The sequence below is a fragment of the Salvelinus alpinus genome, chromosome 30, assembly GCF_045679555.1.
Source record: "Salvelinus alpinus chromosome 30, SLU_Salpinus.1, whole genome shotgun sequence".
Taxonomy (NCBI): Eukaryota; Metazoa; Chordata; class Actinopteri; order Salmoniformes; family Salmonidae; genus Salvelinus; species Salvelinus alpinus.
Genome location: NC_092115.1, coordinates 5,315,807 through 5,333,040, shown reverse-complemented (window position 1 = coordinate 5,333,040; position 17,234 = coordinate 5,315,807). Strand labels below are relative to the sequence as shown.

General features: G+C 44.3%; 1 protein-coding gene across 23 annotated transcripts in view; it reads left to right on the top strand.

The window, feature by feature from the left end:
• LOC139560246 (band 4.1-like protein 3) overlaps nt 1-15,081 on the top strand; it is a 113,154-nt gene extending 98,073 nt beyond the window's left edge. For 20 of the 23 annotated variants that reach the window (XM_071376851.1, XM_071376841.1, XM_071376843.1 and 17 more), the window contains 5 exons: nt 3,075-3,167; nt 3,300-3,398; nt 7,276-7,359; nt 8,356-8,468; nt 13,053-15,081. In XM_071376851.1, coding sequence (XP_071232952.1) covers nt 3,075-3,167; nt 3,300-3,398; nt 7,276-7,359; nt 8,356-8,463 — 384 coding nt within the window. In that variant the 3' untranslated portion in view covers nt 8,464-8,468; nt 13,053-15,081. Of the gene's footprint in view, nt 1-3,074; nt 3,244-3,299; nt 3,399-7,275; nt 7,360-8,355; nt 8,469-13,052 lie in introns of all 23 variants that reach the window. The other 3 variants (XM_071376846.1, XM_071376849.1, XM_071376850.1) reach the window with 3 other exon arrangements.
• The last annotated feature ends 2,153 nt before the right edge of the window (nt 15,082-17,234 follow it).

The following is a 17,234-nucleotide window of genomic DNA, read 5'->3' as shown; positions in this document are numbered from 1 at the left end:
GTCTAGAAGACAAGGACACGTCCACTTCACAGCGTCTAGAAGACAAGGACACGTCCACTTCACAGGGTCTAGAAGACAAGGACACGTCCACTTCACAGGGTCTAGAAGACAAGGACACGTCCACTTCACAGGGTCTAGAAGACAAGGACACGTCCACTTCACAGGGTCTAGAAGACAAGGACACGTCCACTTCACAGGGTCTAGAAGACAAGGACACGTCCACTTCACAGGGTCTAGAAGACAAGGACACGTCCACTTCACAGGGTCTAGAAGACAAGGACACGTCCACTTCACAGGGTCTAGAAGACAAGGACACGTCCACTTCACAGGGTCTAGAAGACGTCCACTTCACAGCGTCTAGAAGACAAGGACACGTCCACTTCACAGCGTCTAGAAGACAAGGACACGTCCACTTCACAGCGTCTAGAAGACAAGGACACGTCCACTTCACAGGGTCTAGAAGACAAGGACACGTCCACTTCACAGGGTCTAGAAGACAAGGACACGTCCACTTCACAGGGTCTAGAAGACAAGGACACGTCCACTTCACAGGGTCTAGAAGACAAGGACACGTCCACTTCGCAGAGTCTAGAAGACAAGGACACGTCCACTTCGCAGAGTCTAGAAGACAAGGACACGTCCACTTCGCAGAGTCTAGAAGACAAGGACACGTCCACTTCACAGGGTCTAGAAGACAAGGACACGTCCACTTCACAGGGTCTAGAAGACAAGGACACGTCCACTTCACAGGGTCTAGAAGACAAGGACACGTCCACTTCACAGGGTCTAGAAGACAAGGACACGTCCACTTCGCAGAGTCTAGAAGACAAGGACACGTCCACTTCGCAGAGTCTAGAAGACAAGGACACGTCCACTTCGCAGGGTCTAGAAGACAAGGACACGTCCACTTCGCAGAGTCTAGAAGACAAGGACACGTCCACTTCGCAGAGTCTAGAAGACAAGGACACGTCCACTTCGCAGGGTCTAGAAGACAAGGACACGTCCACTTCGCAGGGTCTAGAAGACAAGGACACGTCCACTTCGCAGGGTCTAGAAGACAAGGACACGTCCACTTCGCAGGGTCTAGAAGACGTCCACTTCACAGGGTCTAGAAGACAAGGACACGTCCACTTCGCAGGGTCTAGAAGACAAGGACACGTCCACTTCACAGGGTCTAGAAGACAAGGACACGTCCACTTCACAGGGTCTAGAAGACAAGGACACGTCCACTTCACAGGGTCTAGAAGACAAGGACACGTCCACTTCGCAGAGTCTAGAAGACAAGGACACGTCCACTTCACAGGGTCTAGAAGACAAGGACACGTCCACTTCACAGGGTCTAGAAGACAAGGACACGTCCACTTCGCAGGGTCTAGAAGACAAGGACACGTCCACTTCGCAGGGTCTAGAAGACGTCCACTTCACAGGGTCTAGAAGACAAGGACACGTCCACTTCGCAGGGTCTAGAAGACAAGGACACGTCCACTTCGCAGAGTCTAGAAGACAAGGACACGTCCACTTCACAGGGTCTAGAAGACAAGGACACGTCCACTTCACAGGGTCTAGAAGACAAGGACACGTCCACTTCACAGGGTCTAGAAGACAAGGACACGTCCACTTCACAGGGTCTAGAAGACAAGGACACGTCCACTTCACAGGGTCTAGAAGACAAGGACACGTCCACTTCACAGGGTCTAGAAGACAAGGACACGTCCACTTCACAGGGTCTAGAAGACAAGGACACGTCCACTTCGCAGAGTCTAGAAGACAAGGACACGTCCACTTCACAGGGTCTAGAAGACAAGGACACGTCCACTTCGCAGGGTCTAGAAGACAAGGACACGTCCACTTCACAGGGTCTAGAAGACAAGGACACGTCCACTTCACAGGGTCTAGAAGACAAGGACACGTCCACTTCGCAGAGTCTAGAAGACAAGGACACGTCCACTTCACAGGGTCTAGAAGACAAGGACACGTCCACTTCACAGGGTCTAGAAGACAAGGACACGTCCACTTCACAGGGTCTAGAAGACAAGGACACGTCCACTTCACAGGGTCTAGAAGACAAGGACACGTCCACTTCGCAGAGTCTAGAAGACAAGGACACGTCCACTTCACAGGGTCTAGAAGACAAGGACACGTCCACTTCACAGGGTCTAGAAGACAAGGACACGTCCACTTCGCAGAGTCTAGAAGACAAGGACACGTCCACTTCGCAGAGTCTAGAAGACAAGGACACGTCCACTTCGCAGAGTCTAGAAGACAAGGACACGTCCACTTCACAGGGTCTAGAAGACAAGGACACGTCCACTTCACAGGGTCTAGAAGACAAGGACACGTCCACTTCGCAGAGTCTAGAAGACAAGGACACGTCCACTTCGCAGGGTCTAGAAGACAAGGACACGTCCACTTCACAGGGTCTAGAAGACAAGGACACGTCCACTTCACAGGGTCTAGAAGACAAGGACACGTCCACTTCGCAGGGTCTAGAAGACAAGGACACGTCCACTTCGCAGGGTCTAGAAGACAAGGACACGTCCACTTCGCAGGGTCTAGAAGACGTCCACTTCACAGGGTCTAGAACACAAGGACACGTCCACTTCACAGGGTCTAGAAGACAAGGACACGTCCACTTCACAGGGTCTAGAAGACAAGGACACGTCCACTTCGCAGAGTCTAGAAGACAAGGACACGTCCACTTCACAGGGTCTAGAAGACAAGGACACGTCCACTTCACAGGGTCTAGAAGACAAGGACACGTCCACTTCACAGGGTCTAGAAGACAAGGACACGTCCACTTCGCAGGGTCTAGAAGACAAGGACACGTCCATTTGCTTTAGCTCATGTTGTTGTTCTCTGTTCAGGTTCTCCATTCCAGCATGTGTAGGTCCTTATTACACACACACACACACACACACACACACACACACACACACACACACAGGTTCCTAAATGGCAGATGGAACTGTCATGTATTGATACTATTCAGAAGAGCCATTAATGTTGAGGGTTCTGCCGTCCTGTCTTCCTCTGTCCTTCTCATGTCTTCTCCCTCTGTTCCCGGTATCTCCCAGAAACCCGAGGCTGTGCCAGCAGAGGAGTCGACCACCAAGGAGGTACCTGTAGTCCACACGGAGACGAAAACCATCACGTACGAGTCTTCAGAGGTGCGTTCATTAGGGCAGCGCCGTAAGAAGAAGAAGAGAAAGGGAAAGCAACAGTGAGAGCTTCTTCCTGGTTCAGGTAGTCCCTCCCTTTCCTTTCCACTCATCTTGAGTTTGTCACGTGACTTCTGACAGGGTGACTACGATGGCGACGTGGAACCTGGTGTTCTGATGAGCGCACAGACCATCACCTCGGAAACTACCAGCACCACCACGACCACGCACATCACTAAGGTCAGGGGTCATTTCATCAGCTGACCCTTTTTGACCTCTGAGTCTCTAACCATAACCCATTATAAACCCATTACCACTGTCTCTAACCATAACCCATTATAAACCCATTACCACTGTCTCTAACCATAACCCATTATAAACCCATTACCACTGTCTCTAACCATAACCCATTATAAACCCATTACCACTGTCTCTAACCATAACCCATTATAAACCAATTACCACTGTCTCTAACCATAACCCATTATAAACCAATTACCACTGTCTCTAACCATAACCCATTATAAACCCATTACCACTGTCTCTAACCATAACCCATTATAAACCAATTACCACTGTCTCTAACCATAACCCATTATAAACCAATTACCACTGTCTCTAACCATAACCCATTATAAACCAATTACCACTGTCTCTAACCATAACCCATTATAAACCAATTACCACTGTCTCTAACCATAACCCATTATAAACCAATTACCACTGTCTCTAACCATAACCCATTATAAACCAATTACCACTGTCTCTAACCATAACCCATTATAAACCAATTACCACTGTCTCTAACCATAACCCATTATAAACCAATTACCACTGTCTCTAACCATAACCCATTATAAACCAATTACCACTGTCTCTAACCATAACCCATTATAAACCAATTACCACTGTCTCTAACCATAACCCATTATAAACCAATTACCACTGTCTCTAACCATAACCCATTATAAACCAATTACCACTGAGTCTCTAACCATAACCCATTATAAACCAATTACCACTGTCTCTAACCATAACCCATTATAAACCAATTACCACTGTCTCTAACCATAACCCATTATAAACCAATTACCACTGTCTCTAACCATAACCCATTATAAACCAATTACCACTGTCTCTAACCATAACCCATTATAAACCAATTACCACTGTCTCTAACCATAACCCATTATAAACCAATTACCACTGTCTCTAACCATAACCCATTATAAACCCATTACCACTGAGTCTCTAACCATAACCCATTATAAACCAATTACCACTGTCTCTAACCATAACCCATTATAAACCCATTACCACTGAGTCTCTAACCATAACCCATTATAAACCAATTACCACTGTCTCTAACCATAACCCATTATAAACCAATTACCACTGTCTCTAACCATAACCCATTATAAACCCATTACCACTGTCTCTAACCATAACCCATTATAAACCAATTACCACTGTCTCTAACCATAACCCATTATAAACCCATTACCACTGAGTCTCTAACCATAACCCATTATAAACCAATTACCACTGTCTCTAACCATAACCCATTATAAACCAATTACCACTGTCTCTAACCATAACCCATTATAAACCCATTACCACTGTCTCTAACCATAACCCATTATAAACCAATTACCACTGTCTCTAACCATAACCCATTATAAACCCATTACCACTGTCTCTAACCATAACCCATTATAAACCCATTACCACTGTCTCTAACCATAACCCATTATAAACCCATTACCACTGTCTCTAACCATAACCCATTATAAACCCATTACCACTGTCTCTAACCATAACCCATTATAAACCAATTACCACTGTCTCTAACCATAACCCATTATAAACCCATTACCACTGTCTCTAACCATAACCCATTATAAACCCATTACCACTGTCTCTAACCATAACCCATTATAAACCAATTACCACTGTCTCTAACCATAACCCATTATAAACCAATTACCACTGTCTCTAACCATAACCCATTATAAACCCATTACCACTGTCTCTAACCATAACCCATTATAAACCAATTACCACTGTCTCTAACCATAACCCATTATAAACCCATTACCACTGTCTCTAACCATAACCCATTATAAACCCATTACCACTGTCTCTAACCATAACCCATTATAAACCAATTACCACTGTCTCTAACCATAACCCATTATAAACCAATTACCACTGTCTCTAACCATAACCCATTATAAACCAATTACCACTGTCTCTAACCATAACCCATTATAAACCAATTACCACTGTCTCTAACCATAACCCATTATAAACCAATTACCACTGTCTCTAACCATAACCCATTATAAACCAATTACCACTGTCTCTAACCATAACCCATTATAAACCAATTACCACTGTCTCTAACCATAACCCATTATAAACCCATTACCACTGTCTCTAACCATAACCCATTATAAACCAATTACCACTGTCTCTAACCATAACCCATTATAAACCCATTACCACTGTCTCTAACCATAACCCATTATAAACCCATTACCACTGTCTCTAACCATAACCCATTATAAACCAATTACCACTGTCTCTAACCATAACCCATTATAAACCAATTACCACTGTCTCTAACCATAACCCATTATAAACCCATTACCACTGTCTCTAACCATAACCCATTATAAACCCATTACCACTGTCTCTAACCATAACCCATTATAAACCAATTACCACTGTCTCTAACCATAACCCATTATAAACCAATTACCACTGTCTCTAACCATAACCCATTATAAACCCATTACCACTGTCTCTAACCATAACCCATTATAAACCAATTACCACTGAGTCTCTAACCATAACCCATTTTAAACCAATTACCACTGTCTCTAACCATAACCCATTATAAACCCATTACCACTGTCTCTAACCATAACCCATTATAAACCAATTACCACTGTCTCTAACCATAACCCATTATAAACCAATTACCACTGAGTCTCTAACCATAACCCATTATAAACCAATTACCACTGTCTCTAACCATAACCCATTATAAACCCATTACCACTGTCTCTAACCATAACCCATTATAAACCCATTACCACTGTCTCTAACCATAACCCATTATAAACCCATTACCACTGTCTCTAACCATAACCCATTATAAACCCATTACCACTGTCTCTAACCATAACCCATTATAAACCAATTACCACTGTCTCTAACCATAACCCATTATAAACCCATTACCACTGTCTCTAACCATAACCCATTATAAACCAATTACCACTGTCTCTAACCATAACCCATTATAAACCCATTACCACTGTCTCTAACCATAACCCATTATAAACCAATTACCACTGTCTCTAACCATAACCCATTATAAACCAATTACCACTGAGTCTCTAACCATAACCCATTATAAACCCATTACCACTGTCTCTAACCATAACCCATTATAAACCCATTACCACTGTCTCTAACCATAACCCATTATAAACCCATTACCACTGTCTCTAACCATAACCCATTATAAACCAATTACCACTGTCTCTAACCATAACCCATTATAAACCAATTACCACTGTCTCTAACCATAACCCATTATAAACCAATTACCACTGAGTCTCTAACCATAACCCATTATAAACCAATTACCACTGTCTCTAACCATAACCCATTATAAACCCATTACCACTGTCTCTAACCATAACCCATTATAAACCCATTACCACTGTCTCTAACCATAACCCATTATAAACCAATTACCACTGTCTCTAACCATAACCCATTATAAACCCATTACCACTGTCTCTAACCATAACCCATTATAAACCAATTACCACTGTCTCTAACCATAACCCATTATAAACCCATTACCACTGTCTCTAACCATAACCCATTATAAACATTCTAAACTTCCATTGAACTTCAGTGACTCCTTCAATGAGTTGCTGAGTCTCTTTCACTATTTCTCGTTGTCCTTCATGCTGTTTAAGGTCCTTGGTTATCAGCATAATAACAGCTTTTCTTCATAACCTTTTGTCACTCCGTTCTGCTTTTCCGTCTCCTTCCTGACGTTCTATTCCTTCCTATCAATCCGTTCTGCTGTCAGACGGTGAAAGGAGGCATCTCTGAGACCAGGATAGAGAAGAGGATTGTCATTACAGGAGACGCGGGAGATCTCGACCATGATCAGGTCACTGTCTCTCTTTCTTAATCACCTTTCTTTCTTTGTCTTAATTTATATTTGACTTGTCATTTGATTATTTTGAACGTATACAGATGAGGATGACAAATGTATCATGAATCTGGAGAAGATATTAACTTCCCCAATCCTCTCTCACCTATAAAGTGACAATAATGACTGAATATAATGGATGTATTTTTACTGTGTAATGTTATCTCACTTGAATTGTCTGGTTGATGTAACTAGTGTAGTAGACTACTACTAACCAGTAGGTTACCCTGTAACAAGTAGTCCTACTAGACACACTCACTGACCTCCACTCCCTCCCGTCCCTCCTCCCACCCCACCTCCTTCCTCCCATCCCTCCTCCCCCCTCCCTCCCGTCCCTCCCACCCCACCTCCTTCCTCCCATCCCTCCTCCCTCCCGTCCCTCCCACCCCACCTCCTTCCTCCCATCCCTCCTCCCCCCTCCCTCCCGTCCCTCCCACCCCACCTCCTTCCTCCCGTCCCTCCTCCCCCCTCCCTCCCGTCCCTTCAAACCCACCTCCTTCCTCCCATCCCTCCTCCCCCCTCCCTCCCGTCCCTCTCACCCCACCTCCTTCCTCCCATCCCTCCTCCCCCCACCTCCTTCCTCCCATCCCTCCTCCCCCCTCCCTCCCGTCCCTTCAAACCCACCTCCTTCCTCCCATCCCCCCAACTCCTCCCGTCCCTCCCCTCCCTCCTCCCTTCCCTTCCCCCTCTCTGTCTCCCTCTTCTGGTATTGGTATGGTATTGCACCCCCACCTCCTCCCATCACTCCCTCCCGTCCCACCTCCCCTCCCCACCCACATCCCCTCCCTCCTCCCCCCCTCCCGTCCCTCCTCCCCACCTCCTGTCCCTCCTCCCCTCTCTCCTCCCCACCTTCCCTCCCTCCTCCCCACCTCCTCCCGTCACTCCCTCCCCTCCCTCCTCCCTTCCCCCTCTCTGTCTCCCTCTCCTGGTATTGGTATGGTATTGCACCCCCAGGCTCTGGCCCAGGCCATAAAGGAGGCCAAAGAGCAGCACCCTGACATGTCAGTGACCAAAGTAGTGGTTCATAAAGAGACAGAGATCACACCTGAGGGAGAGGACTGACCCAGGTAAGGAGACCACCGTATGTGGTTTGGTTCGGTTGTGGTCAGCTGGGCTTGGAAGCTAGTCCACTCATCTTCCTCCATCTCTCCTCGGCATGCTCCTGCTTCCCCCCCATCATCATCATCAGCACATCTCTTACTGGCGCTGAGCCCTGCCCCCCCTACTGGCGCTGAGCCCTACCCCCCTACTGGCGCTGAGGTCTGCTCCCCCCCTCTACTGGCGCTGAGGCCTGCTCCCCCCCTCTACTGGCGCTGAGGCCTGCTCCCCCCCCCTACTGGCGCTGAGGCCTGCTCCCCCCCCCTACTGGTGCTGAGGCCTGCTCCCCCCCCCTACTGGTGCTGAGGCCTGCTCCCCCCCCCCCCCCCTACTGGCGCTGAGGCCTGCTCCCCCCCCCCCCCCCTACTGGCGCTGAGGCCTGCTCCCCCCCCCCCTACTGGCGCTGAGGCCTGCTCCCCCCCCCCCTCTACTGGCGCTGATGCCTGCTCCCCCCCCCCCCCCCCCTCTACTGGCGCTGAGGCCTGCTCCCCCCCCCCCCTCTACTGGCGCTGAGGCCTGCTCCCCCCCCCTCTACTGGCGCTGAGGCCTGCTCCCCCCCCTACTGGCACTGAGGCCTGCTCCCCCCCCCTACTGGCGCTGAGTCCTGCTCCCCCCCCCCCTACTGGCACTGAGGCCTGCTCCCCCCCCTCTACTGGCACTGAGGCCTGCTCCCCCCCCTCTACTGGCACTGAGGCCAGCTCCCCCCCCTCTACTGGCGCTGAGTCCTGCTCCCCCCCCCCCCTACTGGCGCTGAGGCCTGCTCCCCCCCCCCTACTGGCGCTGAGGCCTGCTCCCCCCCCCCCTACTGGCGCTGAGGCCTGCTCCCCCCCCCCCCCCTACTGGCACTGAGGCCTGCTCCCCCCCCTCTACTGGCACTGAGGTCTGCTCCCCCCCTACTGGCACTGAGTCCTGCTTCTGAAACACTAACAGGCTACTAACAGAAACAGATGTCCTGTGTGCATACATTAGCTGAGCGATTCCAATGCATTTGCCTGTCTGCAAGTGGCAAACCCGTCCTGGGAGGACAGTAGATACATAGAGTTAATGTCTAGATGTAGGATGTAGGACACATCCTCACAAACCTCCGCTGTAGTTCTAGAGCTGTAGTTCTAGAGCTGTAGTTCTAGCGCTGTAGTTCTAGCGCTGTAGTTCTAGAGCTGTAGTTCTAGCGCTGTAGTTCTAGAGCTGTAGTTCTAGCGCTGTAGTTCTAGAGCTGTAGTTCTAGCGCTGTAGTTCTAGCTGTAGTTCTAGAGCTGTAGTTCTAGCGCTGTAGTTCTAGCGCTGTAGTTCTAGCGCTGTAGTTCTAGCGCTGTAGTTCTAGAGCTGTAGTTCTAGCGCTGTAGTTCTAGAGCTGTAGTTCTAGCGCTGTAGTTCTAGCTGTAGTTCTAGAGCTGTAGTTCTAGAGCTGTAGTTCTAGCGCTGTAGTTCTAGCTGTAGTTCTAGAGCTGTAGTTCTAGAGCTGTAGTTCTAGCGCTGTAGTTCTAGAGCTGTAGTTCTAGAGCTGTAGTTCTAGCGCTGTAGTTCTAGAGCTGTAGTTCTAGAGCTGTAGTTCTAGCGCTGTAGTTCTAGCTGTAGTTCTAGAGCTGTAGTTCTAGAGCTGTAGTTCTAGCGCTGTAGTTCTAGAGCTGTAGTTCTAGAGCTGTAGTTCTAGAGCTGTAGTTCTAGAGCTGTAGTTCTAGCGCTGTAGTTCTAGCGCTGTAGTTCTAGCTGTAGTTCTAGAGCTGTAGTTCTAGAGCTGTAGTTCTAGCGCTGTAGTTCTAGAGCTGTAGTTCTAGCGCTGTAGTTCTAGAGCTGTAGTTCTAGAGCTGTAGTTCTAGCGCTGTAGTTCTAGCTGTAGTTCTAGCTGTAGTTCTAGCGCTGTAGTTCTAGAGCTGTAGTTCTAGCTGTAGTTCTAGCTGTAGCTCTGCAAATATATCAGTCCGATAGATACATTTAATTAACCTACTAATTATTATCAATCTGAATCAGATCTCTAAAGTCATCCAAACTAAATCATGTGATTGACCAACCTCTTCAAAGCTTCTAAAATGAGGAAGTGTTGCCGTCATAGAGAGACTAAAACTCAGGGATGTAGCCTAGATTTCACTACTTCCTGTCATGTGTTTGTAGACAGAGGTCGGTCCAATCTGTTCTATCTAGGTCAGAGGAGTGGGTTGTGCTGCTCTGGGCGTGCCCCTCTGGTTGCCACGTCAACATAACTGCAAAACACACGCGAAAGGTTGGGTTCAAGAGGGGTTCAACTCGTTGAACGCTGCAGATAGAAATGTAGTGAATAGAGCTGGCATGATCCCTCACTCTACATGTCAGAGATGCGTGCATGTTCTGTGTAATATGTTTATATCTGAACGTTCCACAGTGTGCAAACTGTTTGTTGTGTTTCAGTATTCTGGCATGTCTATTCTAGCTTCTACTGTCAGGTTTTTCTTTTTTTGTTCTTTGGTGGATTCTGATTGGTTGGTTGCTTGTATGATGAAATAGAAGCTTTCTGGCCCTTCCCACTCCTTCATGTTACTCTGTCTCTTCTGGTTTCAGGATTTAACCACATCTTTCTTTTTATTTAAACATCTTTGTAATTTTAAAACATTTGTGACTGTCTCTCCTTCTGGTTTCAGGATTTAACCACATCTTTTCTTTTTATTTAAACATCTTTGTCATTTTAAAACATTTTCAGTGACTCTGTCTCTCCTTCTGGTTTCAGGATTTAACCACATCTTTTCTTTTTATTTAAACATCTTTGTCATTTTAAAACATTTTCAGTGGACATACTGTCCATGTTGTTCACCACTTAAACCCTTTACACTTGTGGGAATTGGCCTATACGGATAGGGCCAAATTGAAACGTTTCTAACAAAATAACTATAAAAGCAAATGTATAACAATGGTACCAAATGAACGAAAACAGTTTGGAGATTATGGGGAAATGATTCGACCAAAAGGTGAGGACACAACAGTTCACCCGACCAGACTGAATCCAAACATTACACTGTTGATGTGAATGTTACATTTAATGTACTTTTCACAGCATTTATTAATAGCGACATCTGAATATACTGTGATACATTCAGTAACATAAGAATATTCCTGGACAATGTGGTGTAGGTGACACATGAAACAACAAAAAATGACTACAAGGGTTTGAGTGAGAGGACTAACTGGTGTCTCCAAGTGGACACACGACTCTCCAAAGTGTTCACAGTTTCTAAGTCATTTCAATGTAGTTTTATGACTCAAAGAAAGAGTCTTCAACTATAAGGTGCTTTTTTTTTATCTCTCCTAGCTGAGTCGTTGAGGAAGCAAGCACACTTAGTTGTTTTGTTTGGAACAGAACCCTGCATCCTCGTCATCACACAATTACAGTGCCTTGCAAATGTATTCATCCCCCTTGGCCTTTTTTCCTATTTTGTTGCATTACAAACTGTAATTTTAATGGATTTTTATTTGGATTTAATGTACAGGACATACACAAAATAGTCCAAATTGGTGAAGTGAAATTGGGGGGGGGGGGGGGGATTAATAAAAAACTGAAAAGTGGTGCATGTATATGTATTCACCCCCTTTCCCCCTAAATAAGAGCTGGTGCATTTACCTTCAGAAGTCACATAATTAGTTAGACTGCACACAGATGGACTTGATTTAAGTGTCACATGATCTGTCACATGATCTCAGTATATATATATACGCCTGTTCTGAAAGGCCCCAGAGTCTGCAACACCACCAAGCAAGCAGCACCATGAAGACCAAGGAGCTCTCCAAACAGGTCAGGGACAAAGTTGTGGAGAAGTACAGATCAGGGTTTTGTTATAAAAAACATCAGGAACTTTTTTTGTTTTGTTGCGCGAGGTGCTCAACTTCAGAACGGTTGTCAGTCAAAACACACACAGAGCTGTGAAGCGCAGAGCCTGAACTCTGACCTCACGTATGGCATATTACTGTACGGCCACCGCGTTCCGATGTAGGTGTTTATCAGTGCCCAAATCCGCCACTTTCAACCCATATATTTATGGCTACGACTGTAAAGGTTTAAGATTTGATGATGACCTTTAACCTACATTACTTTAAGTCCTCTAGGTTTTTCCAGACGTTATTTATTCTGAGTTAAACTATAACCCACATGCTACAGCACTGCAGGTGTGTGTGTGTGTGCAGCTATGTGCTCCTGTGTGTGTGTCTGCTACAGCTGTGCGTGTCTGCCGTGCATGACCAATGGTGAGACTGTCAACTCCATGGCCTTGTCCTCAGCTCTGTGCGTGCTACTCTCCTTGTTGTTACTCTCTGTTAGTGTGACGCTTCTCAGACAAATATTTCATTTAGTCCTGGATCCACAAAGGGCTTTCAGAGATACAGAGAATGTTTTTAGTCCAGGATTAAGGCTTATTCTATGTCCAGGAAACTGGACCTAAAATGATCTGTGTATGCCTTGCAATTCCAATATCCTGCTCTGTGTTATGTTTTGACTGTCATTTACATGACTGACGACATCTGCCTCCATAGCTGTTTCCTTGTGCTGTTCCAAACGAGTGGAATTTCACTAACCAACGTTCATTCTCTTTTAGGAGTAAAGCTCAGGACAGAGTTTAAATCCCATGGTGGAAGGACTCCCCTCAAGCATTCAACTCCCAACGTCATGATGGACTTCATCACATTACTGTGCTGCCTGCTGGGCCTGTTAAAAACTACGGTAGAGACAGCCAGCCTATTGTTCTTCTGACAGTCTGCTCTATAGAAATACAATCTATAGAGCGGGCTTCCCCGTTCAAGTCAATGATGGCATAATAGATTCTAATTCTATGCTCGGCGTTCTCTATGGTCCCGATCCTAATCTGAGTTCCATGTGCTTAATTTGGTTTCACTGCCTAAATCGTGATGTCAATGGGAGATTAAAAGTCAAAATGAGGTAGTTAAGATTTATGCCTATCGTCAGTCCCATCCGTCGTTATAAAAAAAATAATAATGTATATTTGCATGAGCAGAATGACGCAATTATTATAAAATAATAATAATTATCAAGATTTACTGTGAGATAATAAACAAACAGGTTATTTTATCACTTGAACTCTCGCTGAGCTCTAAAACATGCAAAACGGTTGATTCCATTCACCGCCTTGCTATCTATTTAAGATTATATTATAAACAGTCTTTTTTTGGGGGGGGGGGTCAGTGTTGTTTTATTTTATTTATGAAATGAAAATCCGTCACTCCGAGAAGAAAAAAAAGTTCAACTGCTGTAGGCTTTATGTGACATATTAGAGCACACAACAATATTATTCTAATGACTTAGTAGATGGTAGACCTCAATGCCGCCTCACTCCACTCCCATCGTCTCGGATAGAAATACATTTAAATCAACTTTTACGACAAAGCCCTGTACATTTATACGTGTTGTCCTGGGCAACAGCAACTGCAAACAAAAGGCAGATTATATCGTCTATATTCAGCAACAAATTATTTTTATTCATGTTGTTTTGTATTTTGTCTGAACATTTTGTCAGTATTCTTTATTCAAACATTGCAGCATATTTCAAATAGCCTGTGTCCCAGATCGTGTTTGTGCTCTGTGTCCCAGATCGGGTTTGTCCTCGTGCCAACTCTTTATCACCCATTGAGCGACATGGAGATGGCATGATGGCACAATCCGACTGGCACCCAGGCTATATTTTGAAACGGTGACAGTCTGTTTTAAAAACACTGTCTCGATGGGGGGGTTTCACAGACTTGTATTGTTGTGATCTATCTGCAAAACGGACACAAATGGTATACATTCTCCTCTGTATTAATTAATGGCTGGACTACAGTTCCCACAATGCTGTGTGTGACTGACTGAAAGGCCCAGGACTCAAACTAACAGGACTGCTCTGTCCAGAGGAAACATATTTTGGTCTGAAATAGCACCCTATCCCCTATATATAGTGCACTACTTTAGACCAGAGCCATATGGGATGCACTATAAAGGGGATAGGGTTCTATTTGTGACACATCCAAAGACAAGTATTTGATCTGTCAAGTCAATCAGGTGAATGTCTCAGCAGCTGTAATAGTTCTGTTCTTACCAGTATCATTGGTGTAAAGTTGCTCCTAGACACTGATCTTGGATCAGTTTTGCATTTTCCCTACTATGGCTCAGGTTGAGATTAGGGAAGGAGATCTAATTTTGAATTGAAACTTTATTGTACTTAAGCAAGTCAATTTAAGAAAAAATATATATTATTTACAATGACGGCCTACCCCCCTAGCCAAACCTTCCTCTCAAACCCGGACGACGCTGGGACTCCCGATTTACAGCCGGTTGTGATACAGACCCGGGATCGAACCCGGGTCTGTAGTGACGCCTCCCAACACTGCGATGCAGTGCCTTAGACCGCTGCGCCACTCGGTCCCCAAAAGCTGATCTAAGCTGATCCTAGATCTGTACCTAAGATAAACTTCACCCCAGAGCCAGTATCATCAATATATATATATAGCTACAACCAATCATGATGTTCCAGCAGCAACAGAACGTGAAATAATACAAAGTAGCAAATGCATATTATTGTGATTTTTTTCCTTCTCTTTTTTTGAATAAAATATTGATTATATTGTTCTGAAGCTCGTGTCTGTCTTCAGTGGATGTAATGAACTACACACCTCTTGTAAAATATGTTGATCATATGCTTCTGGGAGAAAAACAAAATATCATTTCAGTACATTAATTTACTATCCAAAATCGTAGGTTAATAACATATAATGCAGAAATGGTACTCAGACACTGAGCATTGTCCAATGTTTGCCACATGCTGGATTGATTAAATGCTTATTCAGAAAAATGTTTTATCAAATTGTATTTGTCACATGCTTCATAAACAACAGGTGTAGACTAACAGTGAAATGCTTCATAAACAACAGGTGTAGACTAACAGTGAAATGCTTGGTAAACAACAGGTGTAGACTAACAGTGAAATGCTTCATAAACAACAGGTGTAGACTAACAGTGAAATGCTTCATAAACAACAGGTGTAGACTAACAGTGAAATGCTTGGTAAACAACAGGTGTAGACTAACAGTGAAATGCTTGGTAAACAACAGGTGTAGACTAACAGTGAAATGCTTGGTAAACAACAGGTGTAGACTAACAGTGAAATGCTTCATAAACAACAGGTGTAGACTAACAGTGAAATGCTTCATAAACAACAGGTGTAGACTAACAGTGAAATGCTTCATAAACAACAGGTGTAGACTAACAGTGAAATGCTTCATAAACAACAGGTGTAGACTAACAGTGAAATGCTTGGTAAACAACAGGTGTAGACTAACAGTGAAATGCTTCATAAACAACAGGTGTAGACTAACAGTGAAATGCTTGGTAAACAACAGGTGTAGACTAACAGTGAAATGCTTCATAAACAACAGGTGTGGACTAACAGTGAAATGCTTCATAAACAACAGGTGTAGACTAACAGTGAAATGCTTCATAAACAACAGGTGTAGACTAACAGTGAAATGCTTCATAAACAACAGGTGTAGACTAACAGTAAAATGCTTCATAAATAACAGGTGTAGACTAACAGTGAAATGCTTCATAAACAACAGGTGTAGACTAACAGTGAAATGCTTCATAAACAACAGGTGTAGACTAACAGTAAAATGCTTCATAAACAACAGGTGTAGACTAACAGTGAAATGCTTGGTAAACAACAGGTGTAGACTAACAGTGAAATGCTTCATAAACAACAGGTGTAGACTAACAGTGAAATGCTTACCTTCCCAAAAAATAGAAATATATATACAACAACAAAAATGTGGGGGGGAAATCCAGGGCTCTGAAGACTTCCTGAAACCAATGTACATGGGGTACCCATGTGCAGGGGTGTGAGGTAACGAGGGTGTGAGGTGACTAGGAAATAGGATGTTTGATAAACAGTTGCAGCAGCGTATGTGATGAGTCAAAGGAGTTGGTGCAAAAAGGGTCAATGAGGAGAGTCCAGCTACAGGGCCTTCAGAAAGTATTCACACCCCTTTACTTTTTCCACATTTTGTTGTGTTACAGCCTGAATTCAAAATACATAAATAAATTATATTTTGTGTCACTGGTCTACACACAATACCCCATAATATCTAAGTGGAATTTTGTTTGTAGACATTTTTTTAAATTATGAATAAAAAATATAAAGCTCAAATGTCCTGAGTGGATAAGTATTCAACTCAGTTGCCGAAGAGGAAGGAAACTACTCAGGGATTTCACCATGAGACCAATGGTGATTTTAAAAACAGTTACAGAGGTTAATGGCTGTGATATGAGAACTGAGGATGGATCAACAACATTATAGTTACTCCACAATACGAACCTAAATGATACAGTGGAAAGAAGGAAGCTTGTACAGAATAAAACGTATTCCTAAACATGCATCCTGTTTGCAACAAGGCACTTAAGTAATTCTGGGGGAAAAATGTGGCAATGAAATGTCAATACTGAGTACCACTCTTCAATTTTTTTATAAGCGTTGTGGTGGCTGCATCATGTTATGGGTATGCGTGTCATCAGAAAAGACTAGGGAGTTTGTTAAATGTTTATTTAAAAAAAAAAAAAAAAGGAATACAACTATACTGAAAACTATAAACGCAACAATTTCAAAGATGTTGCTGAGGTTACAGTTCATATAAGGAAATCAGTCAATGTCAATAAATGCATTAGGTCCTAATCTATGGATTTAACATGACTGGACAGGAGTGCAGCCGTAGGTGGGTGTACCTCTCACTGGGGA